Genomic DNA, 25,461 nt, shown 5'->3' with positions numbered 1-25,461 from the left:
GATGCTGGAGTCACAGGCAGCAATTTAACCCACAGTACCACAGTGCTGGCCCCATTTATTTATTTAAATATTTATTTGAAATGCCCTATTCATTTATGTAAAGTTTTATTTTACTTACTTGAAAGGCAGAGCAACACAAATATAGGGGGAAACAAAGATCTTCCGTCTGTTGGTTCATTCCTCAAACTGCTGCAACAGCCAGGGCTGGGGCCAGGCCTGAGCCAGGAACCAAGAATTCCATCTTGGTGTCCCACACTGGTGGCAGGGGCCCAAGCACTTGGGCCATCTTCCACTGCCTTCCTAGGTACATAAGCAGGAAGCTCAATTTTAAGTGGAGCACCTGGGACCTGAATACATACACGGACAAGAAACACCGACCCTGCAAGCAGCAGCTTAACCCACTGTGCCACAGGCCGGGTCCTCACCAACAGCTTTAGTAAGAGGAATTGTTTGACCTAATTGCTAAGATTCTGGTTAGAGGCCGGCGCCGCGGCTCACTAGGCTAATCCTCCGCCTTGCGGCGCCGGCACACCGGGTTCTAGTCCCGGTCGGGGCACCGATCCTGTCCCGGTTGCCCCTCTTCCAGGCCAGCTCTCTGCTGTGGCCAGGGAGTGCAGTGGAGGATGGCCCAAGTCCTTGGGCCCTGCACCCCATGGGAGACCAGGAGAAGCACCTGGCTCCTGCCATCGGATCAGCGCGGTGCGCCGGCCGCAGCGCGCTACCGCGGCGGCCATTGGAGGGTGAACCAACGGCAAAAGGAAGACCTTTCTCTCTGTCTCTCTCTCACTGTCCACTCTGCCTGTCAAAAAAAAAAAAAAAAAAAGATTCTGGTTAGGACACTTGTATTATCTACTGCAGTTTCTATGTTCGATTCCCAGCTCTGCTCCCAATTCCTGTTCCTGCTAACGCAGATCCTATGAAGCAGAGAAGATGGCTCAGGTAACCAGGATCCTGCCACTCCTGTATCCATTAGGGGCATGGATCCAGTTTCTAGATCTTAGCTTCAGTCAGCAGCATTCAGAGAACCAGCCAATGGGAGCTCTCTTTGTTTTTCTCTCAATCTCTCAAAAAAAAACAAAAACAAAACAGAAAAAAGCTAATTTTTTTTTTTTTCTTAGAAGAACCATGCAGGGACAGTGCTGTGGCATAGTGGGTAAAGCCACCACCTACAGTGCCAGCATCCCATATCGGCACCAGATCAAGTCCTGGCTGCTTCACTTTCGATCCAGCTCTCTGCTATGGCCTGGGAAAGCAGTAGAAGATGGCCCAAGTTCTTGGGCCCCTGAATCCACGTGGGAGACCCAGAAGAAGCTCCTGGCTCCTGGCTTCAGACAGCACAGCTCTGGCCATTGCAGCCAACAGAAGAGTGAACCAGCGGATGGACGACCTCTCTCTCTCTGCCTCTCCTTCTCTCTGTGTGTAACTCTGATTTTCAAATAAATAAAAAAAATTTTAAAAAAATATAGTATCTAGGGGCCAGCGCTGTGGCGCAGCAGGTTAACGCCCTGGCCTGAAGCACTGGCATCCCATATGGGCACCAGTTTGAGACCCGGCTGCTCCACTTCCGATCCAGCTCTCTGCTATGGCCTGGGAAAGCAGTAAGAAGATGGCCCAAGTCCTTGGGCCCCTGCACCCACATGGGAGACCCAGATGAAGGTCCTGGCTCCTGGCTTCAGATCAGCACAACTCCGGCTGTTGCGGCCAACTGGGGAGTGAACCATCGGATGGAATACCTCTCTATCTCTCTCTCTGCCTCTCCTTGCTGTGTAACTCTTTCAAATAAATAAATAAATCTTTTTAAAAAATGTAGTATCTATATCTAAATATACCTTGTTAATTAAAAAAAAAAAAAGAACCATGCACACTCCTCTATTCCTTGTTGCTTCAGCAGGAACAGCAGGCCAGGGGTTGAATGCTCATAAACTATTCCTCCTACTTCTAAGAATTTGACCAAAAGTTTTAAAACTCAGGAAAGCTGCCTCCTCCAATTACCCAACTCGTCCAGGTATCCACTGCCTTCCCTGGCACACGGCAAAGGTGTGAAGCGATTCACCACAGTGCAGCCTGTTCCAGAGCAACCCACGGGAAGAATCAATGCCAGAAAAGGACCAGTAAACCTCTTACCTTCAAACAGGCATGCAGAACAGCATGGCTATCAAACACCTGGAGAGGCGAAAAAAAAGGGAACGAAAGCTGCAGTCTGCTCGCAGGAGCAGCTGAGCCTCTGCCCCACTGTGCAATGCACAGCTCAAGGTGTTGTACAGAAGTCTGCAATAAGGCAGGCATATTAATAGTCAAGTAAGTCACAAAGCAGAGCGAAGTAACCACCAACTAAAGCTCAAGAAAAGGAAGAAAGGATCAAGGACTAAGAAGTTCCAACTGGGATGCTGAAAAGATGCCACTATTAGAGGGCAAATCCTCGGTGCAGCCCCAGGATACTAAACTAGAGATGCAGAAAGAAGAAAGCAGCTCATTCTGGGTTTGGGCACAGGCCGAGCAAACTCGCAGAATGGGTGTGAAAGACAATGCAGGCTCTCGGTCACAAGCAGAGTGTGCACGGATCACAGAGGACCCAAGGCAAGACGAGTGTGGGTCAGTGACAGGCGGGGGTATTGTGGCACCAGATACAGAGCACCAGGAGAGAAGGGGTCACCCAGGATGAGTAACAGGACAGAGAAGAGTGGGAAGAACAAGGAGGGTCACTCTTGGAAGCCAGGACCCTTGGTTTCTGCAGTTGGCTGGTGAGACAGGACCAGGAGCCTCCACTCACCTTAACCAGGTTGATGAGGATACTGAAGTCTCGAACAGCCATGTTCCAGTAGACGAGCTTCTCTTCATGAATCTGGGGGCAGTCAGACACATAGGTACCTCTGAACCACAGCCAAATACTTCTCTTACTGTACTCCTGCTACTACACAGCTCTAGAGTTGCATAGCTACTCCGAGATGTAAGCCAATTATCCCTAGAGATACAGCAACCACACTACTGGAGATGGTCCTGAGGTGTGCACATTAGGGTAAGACCATTAGAGTAGCCGATCGAAACTCCACCCCCTCCTCTTTTTATAAAAAATAAATTATTTATTTGAAAGGCAGAATTACAGAAAGAGGGGAGACAGAAACCCCTTTCATCTATTGGTTCACTCCCCAAATGGCCACAACAGCCAGGGTCCTAAGGGTCTCCCACGCAGCTGCTGCTTTCCCAGGCATGTTAGCTGGGAGCTGGATCGGAAGTAGAGCGGCTGAGACACAAACTGGTGCCCATAAGGAACATGAAATCACTGCTGTGGCAACTTAACCGGCTGTGCCACAGCAACTGCCCCTAGAGACCTCACTAAAAGATGACTGCTTTCACAGATTTCCAAGTCAGTAAAAAAAGCTACGGCAGCACACCCATCAGCCCTCACATCTCTAGGGCATATGATCCATTCCCTTCTCTCAGACCAGCTTAACTCATGCCAGGCGGCAAGAAGCAACCTGGCAGAGGCAAGGAAAATGGAGTTCAATCCTTACCTCTACCTATAGGGAAAGGAAATTAAACCAGGAGCTCTTTGAAAAAATTCCTGGAACTCAGTAACTCAAAATAGGTTAGGAGAAGGGAGGGTAGGCAATTGGCACAGCCTGCATTCCATGAGAGTGCATGGGTTCAAGTCTCAGTTCCACTTCCAATTCCAGCTGCCTGCTGATGTGCACCCTGGGAAGCACCCAGTGATGACACAAAGATCTGGATCCTTGGCACCCACCGGGAAACTGGGACTGAGCTCGGGGCACCTAGTTTCAGTGTGGCTTAGCCCTGGCTGTTTAGGTCATTTGAGGAGTGAACCAGTGGATGGAATATCTCTGTGTGTCTCTTTCCCTTTGTAAAATAAATAAATACACAAAATTTTAAAAAGAAGAGAAATAGCTTTGGAAAAACCCTGGTCCCAAGAAACAGAAGAATTTGCAACTTCCAAGTAATCTAGAGTTCACCTGCTGAGGTAGGAGCATCTGACCCACCTGTTGGGAGTCTGCTGCTGTGCCAGCCTCAATACCTTTCACTGTCTTCTCCAGTTCAGCCATCATCACACGGAAGAAAATGACAAAGGTATGCCTACAAGCAAAAGGCACATACACAGTTCAGAAAGGACTTCCTGGGAAGAAGTCAGGGAACCAAGAGGAACTTTCTTCCCACCTCTCTGCACATCCTTTCACCAGGGTCCACTGTGAGAGGAGGAGGGAGCAGAAAGGATTGAGACAGGCACCCGAGAGGACTGTGGCACTGAGAAGACTTCCTCAAAAAAGCAGTTGGGTAGCATGGAGAGAGCAGTGAGGAGACCTAATTCTGAGTCCTGGTTCCATGTTTACTTTATCACCTGCATAAGTCTGAGAAGTTCCCTCTCTAACCCGCTTGTGCTTCCACAGAAAAACAGGCGTACTGACTCCTACCCTCACAGGACTATCACACAGATCGAATGAGACAAAGAATGTGAAAGTGTTTTGTCAACTGGAAACACTGCACAAGTGTAAAATAATTATTGATATTATGGGACAGAGGACCATTAAAAGAGACATACATGATTAGGCTTAACAACCACATTAACCTCCCTAACATGGTTAAATAATGGAAAATTATCTCAAGTTTCAAGGATGGAAGTACAGATAGAAGGGTGGCAGCGAAATGCTCACTGCCACTTTAGACAACTGAAAATTCATTTCTCAATAAGGTCCTCTCACACAGCCTGGCTCAGACTTTGAGAAGGAAAGCAGAGTAGAGTGCCTATTCTGAATAATGGCTGTACCTACAAGTGCACCAGTGATAGTTTTACCTATGGTCTGTACCAGTGATAGTTGCTGTACCTACCACCTACACCAGTGATGGTTGTACCTACTGCCTACATCAGGGATGGCTGTGCCTACCGACTGTATCAGTCAGAGTTACTGTACCTACCACCTGCACCAGTGATGGCTGTACCTATCACCTACATCAGTGTGGTTGTTATCTACTGACTTCATCAGTGTGGCTGTACCTACTGTCTGCACAAGAGGTAGACAAGGAATCACCAGCTATCTGGAAGCAACATACACTACACACCCACTGCATAGTGTGACTGTATTTTAGGGAAAGAAGTAGAAGCAAGAACTCCTATACCTGGTCAGCGTAGGGAACGTGGAAGAAGATGCATCTTTCGGGGAGTTGATGAGTTCTGGGACCCCCACACCAGCGATCTCCTCTATGGCCTTAAGAGTGCTGTCTACATGCTCCAAGTAGATGCTGCATTTAGAGTCAAAGAGGGTAAACATGAGGCAATATTCCTTTCCGGAGATGTCACCAAGCTTTAAATCAACTACTAGGACTCTTTCTTTTAAGGAAACATTTTAGATACTTGTCAGGAGGTAAAGAAAATGAAGTCTCAATTAGAAATAGAGTTAAGACCTTGGAAGTGGCTGGCACCACGGCTCACTTGGCTAATCCTCCGCCTGCGGTGCCGGCACCCCAGGTTCCAGTCCCAGTTGCGGTGCCGGGTACTAGTCCCGGTTGCTCCTCTTCCAGTCCAGCTCTCTGCTGTGGCCCGGGAGGGCAGTGGAGGATGGCCCAAGTGCTTGGGCCCTGCACCCGCATGGGAGACCAGGAGGAAGTGCCTGGCTCCTGGCTTTGGATCGGCGCAGTGCCAGCCATGGCGGTCATTAGGGGAGTGAACCAATGGAAGGAAGACCTTTCTCTCTGTCTCACTGTCTATAATTCTCTGTCTCTCTCTCACTGTATAACTCTGCCTGTCAAAAAAAAAAAAAAAAAAAAGACCTTGGAAGCGATGGCTGTTGTGGATATGGTGGGCAACAAACATATTTCACTCACTAATTCACAATGTAGGGTACAATGGCAGATTCCTCCACAATTTAGTTTAACAAAGAATTGGCCAACAGAACAAAACAGGATCGGAGGATCTAAAATCCACATATTCCAAATTGTTCATTTTAAACTTACTTCATTGCCTACAAGTTTCCCCTAACAAAGGTCCTTCCTGTCTCTGGATGAAGGATCCTATGTGGAGGGAGGCTCCTGGGCTCACTCAAGAAGCCCAACATTGACTCACCAGAGCAAAGCATGCAGCTGGTCATTGAAGACGCTGCTCTTCTCTCTCTCTCCAGGTGGCCAGGCCCGGCAGAGGAACTGTTTGGCCAGGGAAGCTGACAGAAAAGAAGACACAGGCATCAGGGGCACAGGAAATTGTCCTTCGGCTTTCTGGGGTGATTACTGATCAAAAGGGTTATTCTAAGTTTATTAGGAAGTTCCTGGTCTTCATCTGAGAGTAAATGTTTGGAAGTGGGAATGTCTCTGTTCCACCGACACCTGTCCCACCCACACCCTGTGCTGAAGCACAAATGAACCCCCCCCCCCCACACACACACACACGCTGCTATGCAGTGGGAAAGCCAATGTCATTCCTCCTGGGCAGCACAATGCTAGCAGCCACCTCACAGCTTCAGACCAAACCCTCCTTTTGTAATGGGCAGGAAATAATTAAGTTTTCTTTTGCATTTTCATTTTGCTTTCTACTTGTATGTCAACTAGGATGCATAATCAGTGAGCTGCATCCTAAGCGCTATGAAAAAAGCTAGGAGAAAGGGTGGGGAAGCAGCAAGCACTTTCTTATACACTGGATCCTGATTTTTTTCTTGTTCTCCCACTTTATATACCTCAAACTTTATGTATCTATTTGCTAGATGTCTCAGTTAATTTTTAAAAACGAGGGGCCAAAGATCTGAGTAAAGATGCCGCCTGTGATGCTGTATGGCACCCTATATGCGCACTGGTTCAAATCCTGGAAGCTCCACTTCCGAACCAGCTCTCTGCTATTGTCTGTGAAAGCAGAAGATGGCCCAAGTGCTGGGGACCCTGCACCCCGATGGGAGATCTGGAAGCTCCCAGCTCCTGGCTTCAGATTGGCCCAGCTCTGGCCACTGCAGCCATGTGGAGAGTGTACCAGCAGATACAAGACTTCTCTCTCTCTGCCTCTCTGTAATTCTGCCTTTCAAATAAATAAATAAATCTTAAAAAAAAAAAAACCTTAAAAAAAGAACTTTTAATTTTTAAAAATGAGGGGGAAGGACACTATTAAACTTAAGCCAAACAAAAAATCATCTAGCCAGCTATTCTAACCAAACTCAAACTAAGTGACATCCATAAAATCAGTCACAGCTCCATCGGAGAACATGTCCATCTTGGATAGCAGGGCGGCATGTCTGAGGCTGTGTGGTGTTTACATGTGACAACGTATGAGGCTCTGGGAAGGGCACAGTTCACAAGCAGGAGACAGCACTCTTCACGGAAGGGAGGTCGGGGGCCATCACCTATTTTTTCTCTGTTCTGGGAAGGAGTTCTCGATTTCTCCGCAAGGACCATCAGAAGTCGGATGAGGTAAAGGGCACACTGGAAACCAGGAATGCTCTGATGGAAATTCTGGACATAACTGAAGCTCTGGCTGTGAGGAGACAAGGAGTACACAAACTAGCACCACATGTACTAGACAGGTGAAATTCACATGGCTGGCCCAATTCCCCTTACATTTTTGACAGCCTAATCAGAATCCTCTGCACTTTTAATGGCTTTAGTAGAAACTTGGAAGCCTCCTGATAGAAAACTTTATTTTTGTTTGGAGAAGGCCAGGGCAGAAGATGCACAAAATGCTGGCCTTAACAGGGTCGTATATACCAAGAAATTCAAGTATCACACTAACAAGCACAATCCTAAACTGCTGACTCTTCAAACCCTTAGGCAGCACACTACAAATAACGTTCAAAATGTGAGTTCACAGACAATGTGGAAGCAACTGTAACACAGGCAGGGAAAGCAGAGCTTTTAATAAATCTATCAAAAGGCCAGCGCCGCGGCTCACTAGGCTAATCCTCCACCTTGAGGCGCCGGCACACCGGGTTCTAGTCCCAGTTGGGGCACCGGATTCCATCCCGGTTGCCCCTCTTCCAGGCCAGCTCTCTGCTATGGCCCAGGAGTGCAGTGGAGGATGGCCCAAATGCTTGGGCCCTGCACCCGCATGGGAGACCAGGAAAGGCACCTGGCTCCTGCCTTCGGATCAGCACGGTGCGGCGGCCATTGGAGGGTGAACCAACGGCAAAGGAAGACCTTTCTCTCTGTCTCTCTCTCTCACTGTCCACTCTGCCTGTCAAAAAAAAAAAAAAAAAAAAAAAAAATCAAAAATGGAGCAATCAATCACAATTAATAAAAAATGTCAACTCATGATTGATTGGTGAGGAGGTCAAACAAATTCGAAGCATCATATTCAAAATGAAGTCAGGTACTGCCCAAAAGGTAGGGTGGACACACACTAATTGGTGACCCAGTGATGTCCTAGTGAGGGCAGGGAAACTTTTTTCTGCCAAGGGTTATTTGGATGTATATAACAACATTCACATGATATAAAAAATTACCAACTAGGGGCCGGCGCTGTGGTGCAGTGGGTTAACGCCCTGGCCTGAAGTGCTGGCATCCCATATGGGCGCCGGTTCAAGAACCGGCTGCTCCACTTCCGATCCAGCTCTCTGCTGTGGCCTGGGAAAGCAGTAAGAAGATGGCCCAAGTCCTTGGGCCCCTGCACCCGCGTGGGAGACCTGGAAAAAGCTCCTGGCTTCCGACTGGCGCAGCTCCGGCCGTTGCGGCCAACTGGAGAATGAACCATCAGATGGAAGACCCCTCTCTCTCTCTCAGATTTCTCTCTCTCTCTCTGCTCCTCCTCTCTCTGTGTAACTCTGACTTGCAAATAAATAAATAAATTTTTTTTTTAAAAATTTACCAACTAGACTACTATAGATTTACTGAATTTTGAGTCCTGCCTGCAGTGGCCTTGGAAGGGCCAGACCAAATTTCGCAGGTCTTTTATGGCCTGTGTGACAAACATTCTTCACCCTTGGGTCCTAGGCTACCAAGCAAAGGTACAGAAAGACCAAGTTGCTCTGGCCGAAGGTGGATAAGAGGCAGCCACTCAGACTGCCCACTCCCCTTCTTTTTCACATCTAGTGTTCCTCCAAGACTAGGGGAAGGACACAGATAGTCATTGACATAGCCGTGGCTCGGTCATGCAGCCGTGTGGGGAGACAGATGTCCCAGACAGCCAACAGCTGACAATGGATGGTGAACGGTTTCATCATCACTCCCCAAAAAGGCAGACTCGATGGGTAAATGTATGCAGGAAGATTTAGCATGATTTGTTCAAGAGTTTCTAATGCTTCAAGATTTATCACAATACTTAAATATCGCTACCAACAGACACCAAAGTTACTTCAAAAAAGTCTTGCCAACCCTGATCCTAGGGCACGAAGTCTGACCCACCTGAGCAGTTCCTCCAAGGACTGGTCACGCTCTCCCTGCTTCAGTCGGTTAGCAAGGATCTCAAGGGCCCAATACAGTAAACTGTGATTCTCAAGTTCAGAAAATCCACTCCTACAGGCAGTCAAGGAAAGATGGCTTAGCTCAGTTTCATGACAATTCCAGGTGTAGCATGTGAGGGTGCTGGTCTCCAACCAGACCATCAGTGAGTCAACAGAGTGTGAAAAAGAACTGAAAGCATCAAGGCGTCAGATGCTGTGAAGTTGTGAACGCAAGATGAGAAGTCGAGGGGCACCCACAACAGTCTTAAGGCTTCCTGGGATCATTTCTAGGGTGAAAAAGTGCTCTTTCATTTCCTACATTTCAGAGAAAGTCTTGGGCTCCTATAAAAACGCAGGAATACTTCTGTCAAATTGCTAAATCAATGTCTAATTCATAGCAGGTGTTCAACAAAGAACACATCCTTTCTTCAACACTGTAACTCGTATCTTTCCTACTGTCCTTTCCATTCCACCCAAAGATTATTAACCTAGGCCAGACCCTTACATGTAGATCATGGTGACACCTTTTTGACAGGCCTTTTTGCACCCCTTTCCAATCTCTTCTGCACCCTGCTGCAAAAAGCATTCTCCCAAACTGGTGTTTTTTTTTTTTTTTTTTTTTTTAACAACAAGGCTATAGCCATCGAATTCCAAAATTGCTTCTCTGATTGATACTTTTTTAAGATTTATTTATTTATGTGAGGCAGAGGTACAGAGAAAGAGGGAGACAGAGAGAGAGGTCTTCCATCCACTGGTTCACTCCCCAAATGGCTACAATGGCTGAACAGGGCTGATCCGAAGCCAGGAGCTTTTTCCAGGACTCTGACATGGGTGCAGGGGCCCAAACACTTGGGTCATCTTCCACAGCTTTCCCAGGCCATTATCAGGGAGTTGGGTAAGAAGTGGGCAGTTGGGTCTTGAATTGGTACCCACATGTGATGCCAGCACCAAAGGTAGAGGCTTAGCCTACTATGCCACAGTATCAGCCTCTGGTTAGGATTTTAAGTCTTCTGCCTGGCTCTGAAGATCAGCACAGATGACCCCCAGGACCTCCTCTAGAAAGGGTTTTACCTGCTACACCACAGTGCCTGCCTCATGAACATCCTGTTATGTGTTTGTCATCTATAAATCTCCTGGATAAATTACCCCGTCTTTAGTCAGGCACTCTTTTTAGTACTGAGGATATGAAAATGCCATCTGCCCTCATGGAGCTCCACAATCTAACAGAGAAAACAGATGAACGAGTAATTGTAACAAAAGGTGCCAAGTTTTGGGGCCAGCATTGAATAGTGAGTGAAGCCGCCATCTGCAATGCTGGCATCCCATAGGGTGTCAGTTCATGTCCCAGCTGCTCTAATTCCAATCCACCTCCCTGCTAATGGCCTGAGAAAAGCAGCAGCAGATGGTCCAAGTCCTTGGGCCCCTGTGTCCATGTGGAAGACCCTGAAGAAGCTCCTGGCTTTGGCCTGGCCCAGCCCTGGCCAATGCAGCCATCTGGGGGTAAATGAGCAGATGGATGATCTCTCTGTCTTTCCCTCCTTGTAACTCTTTCAAATAAATAAATAAATCTTTTTTTAAAAGGTGCTAGGTTTTATCATAAGAGGCTATCAAAGTATTAGGAGAGGGGGTCGGCGCTGTGACACAATAGGTTAATCCTCTGCCTGCAGCGCCGGCATCCCATATGGTCTCTGGTTTTCTTCCTGGTTGCTCCTCTTCCAATGCAGCTCTCTTCTGTGGTCTGGGAAAGCAGTGGAAGACAGCCCAAGTGCTTGGGTCCCTGCAACCACATGGGAGACTGGGAAGAAACACCTGGATCCTGGCTTTAATTAGCACAGCTCCAGCCGTTGCAGTCATCTGGAGAGTGGACCAATGGAAGGAAGACCTTTCCCTTTCACTGTCTATAACTCAACCTCTCAAAAAAAAAAAAAAAAAAAAAAAAACCCACAAAGTATTAGGAGAGAAGTGAGGGGTCAGGGAGGTGAGAAGGAGGCTTATTTAGCCCAGGGGTATGCTGGAATATATCCCTAAGGAGAAGTTTAAGTTCACATCTCAACAGGTGAGTCAGAAAGGCGGGGATCCAGAGGGAGGGAGGCCCGGCAGAATAATGCGTCTTTGTGAAAGCCTCCAGACGAAGCTAAAAGGAGCTGAAGGTAACTAAGTGTGGCTGGTGGCAGAGAACTAGCCAGGAAGTGAAACAGCAGGAGTCAGAGGCCTTAGAAGGTAGGTAAAAATTTGAACTCAAGAAAAATCAACTCTGGAGACCAAAATTAGCACAGAATTAGACCGGGTTTGTGCAGGAAAGATCACCCTTGACTGCAGTGTGAAGAAAGACTGAGGAAGACAACTGGAAGCAGAGACCAACTGCAACACTAAGGAGTCCAGGACAGAGAAGACGGAGTCTGCAGACAGTGGAGAGAAGGGCCGATGGCGATCTGGATGTTACCGAGATAAAACAGGAGTTGAGGATCAGATGTGGGAGAAAGGGTGCAAAGTTGAGACAGAAACAAAGAATAATTCCTGGATTCTGACTCAGACATGTGTGAGGCCATTTCTGGAGCCAGGCAGAGCTGAAGCAGAAGTGGTCAGGATGACACACTGCTTTGGCTGTGAGGAGTCTGAGGTGCCAATGGCGTATCTAAGGGGGTGTCGAGTAGGCAGCTGGATATAAATGTCTGGAACTCAGAAGATAAATTCATGCACACATTTAAGCTTGGGTAAGGCTGCCTGAAAAACCTGAATAACGGCAAGAGAGGGGCCAGGGCCTACTCTTCAGGAAAAAGGGTATTTAAGGGAAATATCTAACTTCTGTTTGTGACCACACTGTGCCTTCCAGCTCCTGCTTTTACCTCCCTGGAGGTCACTGCCCCTTAAAAGCCTAATCAAGTACCCCTGCTTCTATGAAGGTGCCCCAAACACCCCGCTCACACTGTGATCAGCTCTTTACCACGCATCCTAGGGTGTAGTTCTGGATGGTGCGGCACTCTGAATTCACGCTCATTCCACATAGGTTAGATCCGTCACACTCCTGTGCGTGGCAGATGCTGCAGGTCTCTCGGGAGACCTGTGCTAGTGGGTGTACTCCTACACTGGATGGTCACTGCCCCAGTCAACGACAATCAACGCTGTCAACAGACAGCAGGGTGGAGGGCCACACCCCTTTCTCTGCATGTTGATGCTATCTGGCACGGTGTTCTGATGCTGTGGGCCCAGCAGCACCTGTAGTACTGGGATGTGCACTGCTCCTGGTGGTGCTGGCAGAACTGACACCATTCATGTGGTGCCAGTCCCAGAGAGTACGAAGATCTAATAGGGATAGGTACTCAGGAGCCAGGTGCCCTGAGTCCTGGTGCCCAATGCCACGGCCACCCGTAGGACAAACAGAAGCAGCAGTCTCCCTGGCCTGAAAGATGCCATGGCTCCCGTTCTGGTTCCTGGATCCCAAGCAAGCCTCAGCTCCACTCTTCAGAAGGAACTTCTCAACTGACATTCTCTCAGGGGCACTACAGAAAGCTTGCTACAGGAAATCAAGAGTCAGATGGTCGGATCTGTTATGTTCACTAATCAGCAAGCAACCTAATTTGTCAAATGGGTTATTAACAACTGTGACCCCTTAAGACCACAGGGTGCGAAGTAAATGGAACGATACAGACAAAAATACTCCATAGTTACATGTGATTTCGGGGTCTTTTCCTTCTTTTCTCCATCTCATTGTCTTGGTAACTGTCAACTAAAAGCAAGCATATGCACATTTCTCTACTCCACATTCCCCACACACTCACCAAGCAAAAAGCCCATGGAAGATTTGTAGCAGCCTCTGGTAGCAGGAAGACATAATGTGGTACTCCCGAACTTTCAGCGCTGGTGCGTCAGCTACACTACAGTTCTCAGTGGCTAAGCACTAAAAAGGAACATAGTTTTAGGACAGTTGCTTCGGTAACTGTTCTCTTTTTCCTCCCAGTGAAATCTCATGCTCATCTGGAGACTCTTTTCCGTATGGATAAGACCCATCTTCTGACCTGAAAATAGTTATGAATGTTCTCCAGATGGTTACACATTGGGGTCAGCAGCTGAACAACACGGTGAGCAATCTCCCGGGCAGGTCTCTGGTGGAGACGAGAGAACCCAGTCTTCCGGCTTCCTTTATTCTACAACAAAATCAGAGTGAGGAGAAGCTGCTAGGTAGCTTCCCTGAAATTAAAACAGCTTACTATGGAGTTGAGTCAAACCCATGTCACCTGGGAGGTACAGACGGAGAAGTGGGCTGCTTGCCTAAAAAAATATTCTGACAAAGGGATAAAGCCTTGCTCCATCTTCCAAGAACAGAGAGCTTAGCTTCTGCACTCAGAACGTCTGACGGAGAAGCACAGATCCAGCATAACTAACAAGATGAAGCTCACAGAACAAGGAGAATGCAGAGCAAATATAAGTACAAAGATAAAAATCAAGTAGAGAGGTACAGGGAGATATATTAACGCACAAATACTTAAGCAAGATTTTCATATTTTTTGTTTACAAAATCTAGCTGCTCTCCCAGAAATGAGGTGCCCATCTGTCCCTTCTACTCACATCTGAGGTCCAGACTCTCTAGGCAGCTGACTGCTACACTCTCAGGGACGGGCTTCATTCAGGGGACTTATAGAACCAATACGCAAGCAAAGAATGCCATTCAGGAATGTTTCAGGGCATTTAGGAATGTATTTCTTGTTCAGGTATCTTTCTGTTTCCTCTTTCAGAGGAAATGTGACGTGGCAACAGGGCTGCCACAGTGCCACCCAGTAACCCGAACTTCATGACAGCAAAAGCGACAACTTATTCACCAACTGCTTCCAAGGCCACTAAGGCCAGGTCCTGTGCTTTGCACTAACCTTGAAGAAAGGGACTCTCTTGGCAACAGGAACAAGCATATTCTCCAACTTCTGGGAGAGATCTTCCAGCAGGAAGAGCAGCTCAGGGGGCCCAAGCTGCACAACCTCAGTAGCCTATAACAAGGAAGAAAAAAGGAAACTCAAGTATGTCTTAGTCATTTGTGGTATACATTTCATATAATTACCCTTTCCACTGAGCAAAGATTCTGACTTAACCCAAAAGGGAAAATTTTCCCTCAACTCATATAAAGAATGCTATTCCACTCTGTCAGTTAATCAGAAAGTAAAACATTTCCAAAATAAAGCAAATTATCAAATTAGCAAAATAGTACCAAAAGGCTGGCGCCACGGCTCACTAAGCTAATCCTCTGCCTGCGGCGCCAGCACACCAGGTTCTAGTCCCGGTTGGGGCGCTGGATTCTGTCCCGGTTGCTCCTCTTCCAGTCCAGCTCTCTGCGGTGGCCCAGGAAGGCAGTGGAGGATGGCCCAGGTCCGTGGGCCCTGCATCCACATGGGAGACCAGGAGGAAGCACCTGGCTTCGGACCGGCGCAGCGTGCCGGCTGCAATGCATCATCCATAGCGGCCACTTTGGGGGTGAACCAACGGAAAAAGGAAGACCTTTCTCTCTGTCTCTTTCTCACTGTCTAACTCTGACTGTCAAAAAAAAATTTTTTTTTTAAATAAAGTACAATAGGCCGGCGCCGCAGCTCACTAGGCTAATCCTCCACCTTGCGGCGCCAGCACACCAGGTTCTAGTCCCAGTCGGGGCACCGATCCTGTACCGGTTGCCCCTCTTCCAGGCCAGCTCTCTGCTGTGGCCAGGGAGTGCAGTGGAGGATGGCCCAAGTCCTTGGGCCCTGCACCCTATGGGAGACCAGGAGAAGCACCTGGCTCCTGCCATCGGATCAGCGAGATGTGCCGGCCGTAGCACGCCTACCGCGGCGGCCATTGGAGGGTGAACCAACGGCAAAAGGAAGACCTTTCTCTCTGTCTCTCTCTCACTGTCCACTCTGCCTGTCAAAAATAAATAATAATAATAATAATAATAAAGTACAATAAAATAAATTTTTAAAATAGCACTGTAAGATAGTATAAGTTAAAAGACTCACTTTTGGAGCCGGCACTGTGGCATAGAGGGTAAAGCTGCCACCTGCAGTGCCAGAATCCCTACAGGTGCTGGTTTGAGTCCCGGCTGCTCCACTTTCAATCCAGTTCTCTGCTATGGCCTGGGAAAGCAGTAAAAGATGGTCCAAGTCCTTGGGCCCCTGCACCAATGTGGGAGACCTAGAAAAAACCCCTGACTTTGGACTGGCACAGCTCTGGCCACTGCAGCCATCTGGGGAGTGAACCAGTGAATGAAAGACCTCTTTCTCTCTCTGCCTTTCCTTCTCTCTCTCTGTAATTCTGACTTTCAAATAAATAAAAATAAATCTTCAAAAAAAAATCCACTTTTTCCCTAGGAATAAATTTCTCTATATTTTCCTAGCTATGCATTTCCTACTTTTCCTGTGATAAAAGAATGACTAATTCAAGGCAATCTCAGAAATTCCCCTATTTGTTAAATTATCCTCTCCTGCTTTCCCAGGCCATAGCAGAGCTGGAATGGAAGAGGAGCAGCTGGGATTAGAACCAGCACCCAGATGGGAAGCCCGCATGGCAAGCAGGGGATTCACCTACGGCCCCACAGTGCCGGCCCCTAACTCTTTTATTTACTGATTTCCTTTCCCTTGGATAAATTCCCAGGAGTGTGATGGCTGGGTGATATGGTAGGTCTATATTCACATTTCTGAGGTGTCTACATATTGTATTCCATTGTGGCTTTACCAGTTTACATTCCTACCAATAGTAGATTAGGGTACCTTTTCCCCCACATCCTTGTCAGCATTTGTTGTTTGTTTTCTGTATGAAAGCCATTCTAACTGGGGTGAGGTGAAACCTCATTGTGGTTTTGATTTGCGTTTCCCTTACGGCTAGTGATCCTGAACATTTTTACATGTGTCTTGCGGGCCATTTGGATTTCCTCTTTTGAAAAATGTCTATTTAAGTCCTTGGCCCATTTCTTAACTGGGTTGTTTGTTTTGTTGTTGTGGAGTTTCTTGAACTCTTTATATACACACACACACACACACACACACATATATATATATATTTTAACAGATAGAGTTACACGGTGAGAGAGAGTCAAGACAGAGAGAAAGGTCTTCCTTCCGCTGGTTCATCCCACAAATGGTCGCTACGGTCAGAACTACGCTGATCCAAAGCCAGGAGCCAGGTGCTTCTTTCTGGTCTCCCACACGGGTGCAGGTATCCAAGCACTTGGGCCATCCTCCACTGCCTTCCCGGGCCACAGCAGAGAGCTGGACTGGAAGAGGAGCAACCGGGACTAGAACCCAGTGCCCATATGGTATGCCGGTGCTGCAGACAGAGGATTAACCCAGTGAGACACAGCGCTGGCCCCTATATATTCTGGTTGTTAATCCTTTATCAGTTGCTTAGTTTGCAAGTAATTTCTCCCATTCTATCAGTTGCATATTCACTTTCCTGTTTCTTTTGCAGTATAGGAGCTTCTCAAGTTGACGTAATCCCATTTGTTAATTTTGGCTTTCACTGCCTGTGCCTCTGGGGTCTTTTCCAAGAACTCTTTTCCTATGCCAATGTTTGCAGGGTTTCCGCAATGTTCTCTAATAATTTGATGGTGTCAGGTTGTAGATTTAGGTCTTTAATCTATTTTGAGTCAACTTTTGTGCAAGTTGTAAGACAGGGGTCTTGCTTCACTCTTCTGCATGTGGAAATCCAGTTTTCCCAGCACCATCTATTGAAGACTGTCCTTGTTCCAGGGATTAGTTTTAGTGCTTTGGTCAAATTTAAGTTGGTTGTAGATGCTTGGAATGATTTCTGGCTTTTCTATTCCATTCCATTGGTCTATCCATCTGTTTTTGTACCAGTACCAGTTTTGATTATAACTGCCTTGTATTATGGTGTTTTTTTTTTTTTTCTGACAGGCAGAGTGGACAGTGAGAGAGAGAGAGAGAGAGAGAAAGGTCTTCCTTTTTGCCATTGGTTCACCCTCCAATGGCCTCCACGGCCGGCGCGCTGTGGCCGGCGCACCACGCTAATCCGAAGGCAGGAGCCAGGTGCTTCTCCTGGTCTCCCATGGGGTGCAGGGCCCAAGCATTTGGGCCATCCTCCACTGCACTCCCTGGCCACAGCAGAGAGCTGGCCTGGAAGAGGGGAATCAGGACAGGATCGGTGCCCCGACCGGGACTAGAACCTGGTGTGCCGGCGTCGCAAGGCGGAGGATTAGCCTATTGAGCTGCAGTGATGACTCTAGCTTTGTTTTTGTTGTATAAGACTGCTTTAGCTATTCAAAGTCTCCTGTGTTTCCATAGGAATTTCAGCATTTTTTTTTCTAGATCTGAGATTAATGTCTTTGGTATTTTGATTGGTATCTCATTGAATCTGTAAATTTCTTTTGGAAGAATACATTTTGATGATACTGATGCTTCTTATCCATTAAAATGGAAGATTTTTTCATTTTTTTGTATCTTGGTTTGTAATTCTCATCAAGGAGATCTTCAATATCCTTGGTTAAATTTATTCCAAGGTATATGATTTCTTTTTTATTTTGGTAGCTATTGTGAATGGGACTGATTTTAGAAGTTCTTTCTCAGCCATGGCATTGCCTGTATATACAAAGGCCATTGATTTTTGTGTACTGATTTTATATCTTCCCACTTTACCAAACTCTTCTATGAGTTCCAAAAGTCTCTTGGTAGAGTCTTTTGGATCCCCTATATATAGAATCACATCACCTGCAAATAGGATAGTTTGACTTACTCTTTCCCAATTTGTACCCCTTTGATTTCTTTTTCTTGCCTAATGGCTCTGGCTAAAATTTTTCTGATGTTTTGTACTGTTTTCTTGGTTTCAATTTTTTTGATTTTGTCTCTAACTTTAATTTTCTCCTACTAGTTTTAGATTTGGTTTGCTGTTTTTTTTTTTCCAGATCCTTGAGATACACTGATAACTCATTTATTTGGTGCTTTTCCAATTTCTTGATGTAGGCACCAATTGCTATAAACTTTCCTCTCAACACTGCTTTTGCTGTATCCCATAAGTTTTGATATGCTGTACTGCCATCTTCATTTGTTTCCAGAAATTTTTCGATTTCTCTTTTGATTTCTCCTATGACCCACTGTTCATTCAGGAGCTATGTCCTAGAGATTCCAGGGTTGTTCATGTCCAGCTTCATTCCACTGCACTCCTAGAAGATGCATGGCGATGCTTTCGATTTTTTTGAATTCTTGAGACTTGCTTTATGGCATAGCATGTGGTCAATCCTAGAGAAAGTTCTGTGCACTGCTGAGAAGACTGTGTGTTCTGCAACTGTTAGGATTAAAAATTCTGTAGATATTTGTTAGGTCCATTTCCTTGCTGACTTTCTGTCTGTTCATCTGACCATTGCTGAAATTGGGGTACTGACATCCCACATTACTACTGTATTTGAGTCTACATCTCCCTTTAGATCCCTTAACATTTCTTTTAAATAGCCAGGTACCCTGTAATTAGGTGCATATACTTTTATAATAGTTACATCTTACTGTTGAATTGATCCCTCAATCATTATAATAGTGCCCTTCCTCTCTTTTTAAAATTAAAAAAAAATTTTTTTTTTATTTATTTGACAGGTAGAGTTATAGACAGTGAGAGACAGACAGAGAGAAAGGTCTTTCTTCCATTGGTTCACTCCCCAAATGGCCGCTACGGCTGGCACTGTGCGGATCTGAAGCCAGTGGCCAGGTGCTTCTTCCTGGTCTTCAATGTGGGTGCAGGGGCCCAAGCACTTGGGCCATCCTCCACTGCCCTCCCGGGCCAAAGCAGAGAACTGCACTGGAAGAGGAGCAACCAGGACTAAAACCTGGCGCCCATATGGGATGCCAGCACCGCAGGCGGAGGATTAACCAAGTGAGCCATGGCACCAGCCCTCTTTGTCTCTTTCAACAGTTGTTGTGTTAAAGTCTATTTTGTCTGATATTAGGATGACTACACCAGCTCTTTTTTGTTTTCTGTTAGCATGGAATATCTTTTTCCATCCCTTCACTTTCAGTCTGCATGCATCTTTGTTGGTGAGATATGTTTCCTATAGGCAGCAAACAAATGGGTTTTGCTTTTTAATCTCATTCAGCCAGTCTTTGTCTTTTAACTGGAGAGTTGAGGCCACTTACATTTAAGGTGACTATTGATAAATAATGATTTTGCTCTGCCATTTTTCCATAAATATTCATATTTTTTACATTGGATTTCCTTTGTACTTTTACTGAGAGATATCCTTTCCTTACCTTCTTTCATAGTGATGACCATGGTTTTGTATGCAGCACAACCTTACGTATCTTCTGCAGGGCTTGATGGGTAGTGACAAATTCTTTCAATTTCTGTTTGTCATGGAACGCCTTTATTTTACCTTCATTCATAAATGAGAGCTTTGCAGGGTATAGTATTGTGGGTTCAAAGTTCTTTTCTCTTAAGACCTGGAATACATCTCATCATTCTCTCCTAGACTGTAGGGTTTCTGACAAGAAGTCCACTGTGAGTCGAACTGGAGATTCTCTGAACATAATCTGGTGTTTCTCTCAGGCACATTTTAGAATATTTTCTTTATGCTTTACCGTGGAAAGTTTGATTACAATGTGTCATGGTGAAGATCTTTTCTGGTCATGTCTATTAGGAGTTCTATGTGCTTCCTGTACTTGGATGTCCCTTTCTTTCTGTATATTAGGTAAGTTTTCTGTTATTATTTCACTAAAAAGGCCTACTAATCCTTTCTCTCTTTCCATGCTATCAGGAACTCCTAGAACCTGTATATCGGGTCTTTTGATAGTATCCTGTAGATTACCAACAGTGTTTTCTAGTTTCTTCTTGTCTTTGGTCTGTTTGTATATTTCCTGTGCTTTGTCTTCTAAGCTGGATGTTCTTTCTTCTGCTTCACCGATTCTGTTGCTAAGACTTTCAACTGCATTTTTTATTTGTTTTACTGATTTCTTCATTTCCAAGATTTCATTTCGATTTTTTTTTTTTTTCCAACACCTTGTCCCCCTAATCACAATATAGCCCAGGCACGACACGGACGGAGCTGAGTTGTACATGGGGAGGGCCTGCTCTGCCTCCTCTTTCAATACAGTCAGTATAAGAACACAGCCTGCAGTAAGTACCAGGAGGCCTCGATTTCTTTTTTAAGATCTCAATTTTGTGGGAGAAATTGTCTTTCATGTCATGTATGGATTTCATTAGTTTGTGCATTTGCTTCTGATTACTTCTAAGTAATCCTATGATCAATTCGTGTCCTCCCACACAGCCTCAGTGTTTTCAGTCCTGTCTCACAAGCCTCTCGCAGTCATGAGCACCCAACCCCGCCTGTTCTCCCCACCAGACTCAGGAGTCTCCGCTTGGCTGGTTGCTGGGGGCAGACAATGAGCTGGCGCAGCTGTTATGTATGCCCAAAATGGCACCTGCTCTCTTTATCCGCCTGTTAACACTTCCAGGGTGATCGGGAAGAGAGAAATGTGCTCCCCCACTTTGTTTTTTCTCCTCTAGTTTGGTGGGCACACTCTCACCCATGAGGCTCCGAGCGGTACTTCCTCTAGTCTCTTGCTGCAGCTTTTTCGCCAGTGGCTTGGGCTGCTGCAGTCTGGTGTCACCTCACTCTCCAACGCTGCTGCAGAGGTTCTAGGCTGCGGGGTCCTGAGTTATGCGAGTCCTTGCCCTCCACATAGGTCCAATGTCCCTCCAGTTTGTGTAGAGTTTCTTTCCATTTATTTTAAACTATTTTCTTCTAGACTAGAGCAGTAAGCTCTGTCCCTACTTTGCCATCTTAATCCCCTCAATTTTTTTTCCTTAACCCTGAGAAATTCTATTCTCTGGTGAAATTCCTTATCAAAAGTTATTTTTTCTGTGAAAATGACTTCCACTCCCTCTTTCATTATGAATACCTTCCTTCATCAGAATTTCATTGGTATGTGGTTCGCAGCATTAATACAGTACAGGCCACCAAAACAGCAGGTACTGCACATCACTTCTACTTCCTCTGGTCAGGTTAGCAGTACCAGAGGGCAAGCACCGTGCTGTGTACTATTGATGGTTTAATTAGTGGCAAACAGAAAAAAGGACTTCAATACCATCTGTCGGATACTGAACAAATGTCATGAGAAAGTGAAAACGGCATAGACCTCTACTAATCAGAATAGAGCTCCTCGATAAAAGTAATGTAGGTAGCTTATTATTAACAAGGATCACGTTATCAGAAAATATGAGTATTTTAAAAGTTTCTAATATATTCTAAAATAATTTATTAATAACCTTATTCGCAAATATGAGTATTTTTAAAATGTCTAACATTATAAAAACATACATAAGAGAATGAGGGTTGGTGTTTGGCCTACTGGTTAAGATGACAAGTAAGAAGCCTACAAACTACATCGGAGGACCTCAGATCAACACCTAGCCTTGGCTGACATCAGCTTCCTGTGAATGTGGGCTCTGGGAGGTAGCAGGTGACATCTCAAGTAATTAGGTTCCTGCAACCCACACTGGAGACATAGACTGAGAGCCTGGTTCCTGGCTTTGGCCTCAAGGCAGCCATTGCAGACATTTGGAAAGTAAAGTATCAGATAAGAGCTCTCTTTTTCAAATAAATACATTAATTAACCAATTAACTAATTTAAAAAACCCATCAGGATAAAGGCTTTTGAAATCAGGTCTACCAACTCAGTGCCACGCTTGTATTCTTTTTGACATAACAGAGCTGAGGAAGTAGCTGAAAGAAGATTAACTACTGAGATCTAAGTCTATCACTTACTTCAGTGTGCAACTCAGTATCTAAGATGGATTTGGTCACAAGTCCACAATGCAGGATAGAGAAGACCTCAATATCCAGTTCTCGGAAAAACGTATGGTAATTCTGAAGTGACACAGACATCTTTCCTTCCATTCCCGAGGACTCCTGGAGAAAAAGCAGCAGTCACCAAGAAGACAAATCAGTCTATACTGAACTAATTTTTAATGAAGATTTTCAAAGTGTAAATATGCATTCATTCAATACAAAAAGTTAAATTTCATCACATTACCACCTTCCTTTTACCAAAGTCCGTAAACATACCTAAGACAGAGCACTTAATCTAATACAGGGATACAGCCCAACACATGAGACTTTCTGGTTTCCACTTCAGAAGTCACAGCATGAGGACACAGTTCAGAAACCTCTGAGGTCAGAGGCCAGGATGACCTGGCTTCTGTGCGACCTTCAGCAAATCACTCACCCTCTCTGGGCTGCACTTTCCTTGTCTATTAAATGTGCACATGAATACTAACCCCTGGGCTTCAGGAGGATTAGAGGTGCTCTATCTAAACAATTAAAAAAGTGAAAAGCAGAAAAAATTGGGATACATATGGCCTGGGCAATTCCAAAATATACGGAACCTCCTCTGTGGATGGGAGAGTCACAGCGAAGAGAAGGACTGCTGAGCAAGCACCAAAGTGCACCAGGCACTTCTTCTTATCTCAGGTCACCGAAAAGTGGATGACCCAGGACTGGAAGATGAAAGAGGCTAAAACAAGCGCATACAAAACCAAAAAAGTTAGGACAGAATTCAGTAACTGCTATAAGAGTGATTTCTAAATACTGTCAGCAAACAAAAAAGGTAGTAAAACATTCAGGAAAATCAGAGAAAATAACAATGTGTGGCAGTGACAAGAACTTCAGAGTCTAACCAAACTTTGCTACTAAGAGTCACTCCAAGACCTAAGAGAGCTCATTTTCCTCTGTACCTCTCAGTTTTTCTTTTTGAAAATACAAAGAGTAAAAAGCTGGACTTCTCTTCATCCCCCTGGGCTGCCAGACCTTCATGGACACCCATCATTCCACTACCTTGTCCAGCTGGCTCTTGTCAGATGGTGCAGGATCAAACTCAGAATTATCCTCCTTTGGAAGTGTGTCACAGGATATTTTGCTGTCATCTACTTTTTGTTGTTTCTTTCCTCCTTATATTTCAAATACAAAAGTGATTAATCAATAATAATATATGCCAAATATCACTGCCCACAGGAATAAACCCACTGAAGAATACCTGGTGGTAGGAAACGTAATTTTATCACTCTAAATGACAGCACATTTACAGCCTTGCTAAAGAAAGGGATCAATTATACAATCTCATCAATTTCTGATGCCTTTATATATATGTATACATGTATGAAAACCTTTTAGGTTAATTCAATGTGACTCATACAGAGACAACCTAAGAAAAGAACAAACTCACCTTTCTTGCCTTTCTTTCTCAGTTGTGCTGAAACAGCAGGAGCGCCACAAGGCGTTACATCTAAAGTTTCCAAGTCAAAATTTGCAAGAGGAGGAACATAATTTGGGGTGACTGGAACACAGAGAAACAGAAGATCAACGCACACCATGAGGCGTGGAATGCAATCGCCCAAATGACTAAAAGCTAGTTGCCAACATTTCCAAGCACAGCAGTAAGCGTCTGCAAGATACATTCAAATCATCTGACATAGGGAGACCCGGAAGAAGCTCCTGGATCCTGGCTTCAGATCAGCGCAGCTCTGGTGGTTACGGGCAACTGAGGAGTGAACTAGTGGATGGAAGACCTACCCCCTCCCCCCCTCCCCTCTCTCTCTGCCTCTCCTTCTCTCTGTGTGTAACTCTTTCAAATAAATACATCTTTTAAATAAATAGATAAATAAAAAAATATTTTAAAAAATTGTGCTCAGCAGACATTTTCCTTGACTTAGGGGAACAGAGGATGGCCGTCACTGTGCCCAGCTTCAAAGCTGAATTCCCGACCTCACCACTGACCCAACAGACGTACCAGCATGAATATGGCACGCTGCCTACCTGCCAAGTACTTCTCTAGGACTTCCTGCAGCTCCACAATGTGCTTTAGCCGGGTGAGCACCTTCCCTTTCATCTCAGGTGACGTTTGCTGGCAGAAGGCACTCACAACCTGCAAAGGACAAACCACATTCCCATATTCTGAAATGTTCAAGTTTTAACCTGGCATGTGTCATTCATCCAGAAGTGACAGACACTTCCAGGCTGCAGATATCTGAGTTCATTCTGTGATCTACAAGTGCCCTCAGCAAGCTGGTGTAGAGAAAAAGCCCCTGGGCCAAAATATAGGAGATCTAACTGAAGTCCATTTCCAAGTACTAGCTGTGTAACAAGTTAGAATAGCTAGAAAGCACAGACTTTGTGAAAACTCCTATTTTGCTTCTTATTAGTTAAGTGTTTATCACCAATTTTGTAAGCAGAGCTTTTATTTCTTCAAGTATAAAATGGGAAGGTAGCTGCTGTCTGAAATAATGTAAAGAAATTATCCCAGCACTTGGTACAGTGCAAGAGTTCAGTAAGTTTTAATGACTTTGAATTCTCTGTACCTGAAATTCTGCATGTGTAAAACAAGGACAACACCTGATCTGCCCATATCAATATAGAAGCAAAGACTAAAGGAGCCCATTCAAGTGCACAAACATGCCCTGAAATACTATGTGAGCAGAAGGTGGCAAGATGGAGATGTAAGAAGACACCATCGCTGAGCACAGTATGTTCTAAGGAAACTAAACTACCACTCACTCATCACACACAACTGAGACAGTTGGTATATACCTTGTGCTGGAAGGAGTAGTATTTCACGGGCAGAGGAGCTGAGGTTATTCCAGAGAGATAAGAATTTGACAGAAGACTGAGAGAAAGAAAGGCAGGGACAACCTGAAGTGAATTCCAAGTGTTCCGATTTGGCTATATGGGGGTTATGCAAAATGGTGGGACGTAACAGCCAGAAGAGTGCACACAGGTTAGTACACGGTAGAGATGTTTTTACAGAGTTTTGTGGGAACCAAGAAATAGTTTTGAGAGAAACTACAGACAGCAGGTGCAACATGTCAGCAACTTTGCTCACCTCTCGGAACCAGTTGAGAGTAAGAAATAGGAGTGAACACATAAATGAGCGCTCTTCAGCAGACAGGGACTCCAGCCTCACTCCAGGCTCCAGGTCGGTGAGGAATACAGGACAATCTGAGAGAGGACAGGCATTTTCAGCTTTCTTTGGTTCAGATCAGTGGATGCTGGATTTTGCCCTTGGGGCCAGCTGTCCTGACAAACTTACTTTCCCCTTTAGCTCATATTTGAGGGTCAAAATCACATAGCATTCATTACATACTTTCAACATTACAT

General features: G+C 45.4%; 1 protein-coding gene and 1 non-coding gene across 7 annotated transcripts in view; both read right to left on the bottom strand.

Moving 5' to 3' along the window:
* Nucleotides 1-25,461, bottom strand: part of FANCD2 (FA complementation group D2) — a 78,352-nt gene that overhangs the window by 9,878 nt on the left and 43,013 nt on the right. For 5 of the 6 annotated variants that reach the window (XM_062200441.1, XM_062200440.1, XM_062200442.1 and 2 more), the window contains 15 exons: nt 25,187-25,302; nt 24,124-24,232; nt 23,534-23,644; nt 23,146-23,258; nt 22,078-22,221; nt 14,225-14,338; nt 13,376-13,504; nt 13,139-13,257; nt 9,322-9,432; nt 7,329-7,459; nt 6,071-6,164; nt 5,128-5,250; nt 3,996-4,089; nt 2,771-2,842; nt 2,125-2,163 (listed from right to left, as the gene is read on the bottom strand). In XM_062200441.1, the coding sequence (XP_062056425.1) occupies nt 2,125-2,163; nt 2,771-2,842; nt 3,996-4,089; nt 5,128-5,250; nt 6,071-6,164; nt 7,329-7,459; nt 9,322-9,432; nt 13,139-13,257; nt 13,376-13,504; nt 14,225-14,338; nt 22,078-22,221; nt 23,146-23,258; nt 23,534-23,644; nt 24,124-24,232; nt 25,187-25,302 (1,619 nt within the window). The remainder of the gene's footprint in view (nt 1-2,124; nt 2,164-2,770; nt 2,843-3,995; nt 4,090-5,127; nt 5,251-6,070; nt 6,165-7,328; nt 7,460-9,321; nt 9,433-13,138; nt 13,258-13,375; nt 13,505-14,224; nt 14,339-22,077; nt 22,222-23,145; nt 23,259-23,533; nt 23,645-24,123; nt 24,233-25,186; nt 25,303-25,461) is intronic. The other variant, XM_062200444.1, reaches the window with a different exon arrangement.
* LOC133767379 (small nucleolar RNA SNORA51) lies at nt 20,309-20,443 on the bottom strand. Its single transcript, XR_009866863.1, has one exon. It is a non-coding gene; the product is annotated as a small nucleolar RNA SNORA51 (small nucleolar RNA).

The sequence above is a fragment of the Lepus europaeus genome, chromosome 9 (assembly GCF_033115175.1).
Source record: "Lepus europaeus isolate LE1 chromosome 9, mLepTim1.pri, whole genome shotgun sequence".
Lineage (NCBI taxonomy): Eukaryota > Metazoa > Chordata > Mammalia > Lagomorpha > Leporidae > Lepus > Lepus europaeus.
The sequence above is the reverse complement of the archived record's forward strand: the minus strand, read 5'-3'. Positions and strand labels throughout refer to the sequence as shown.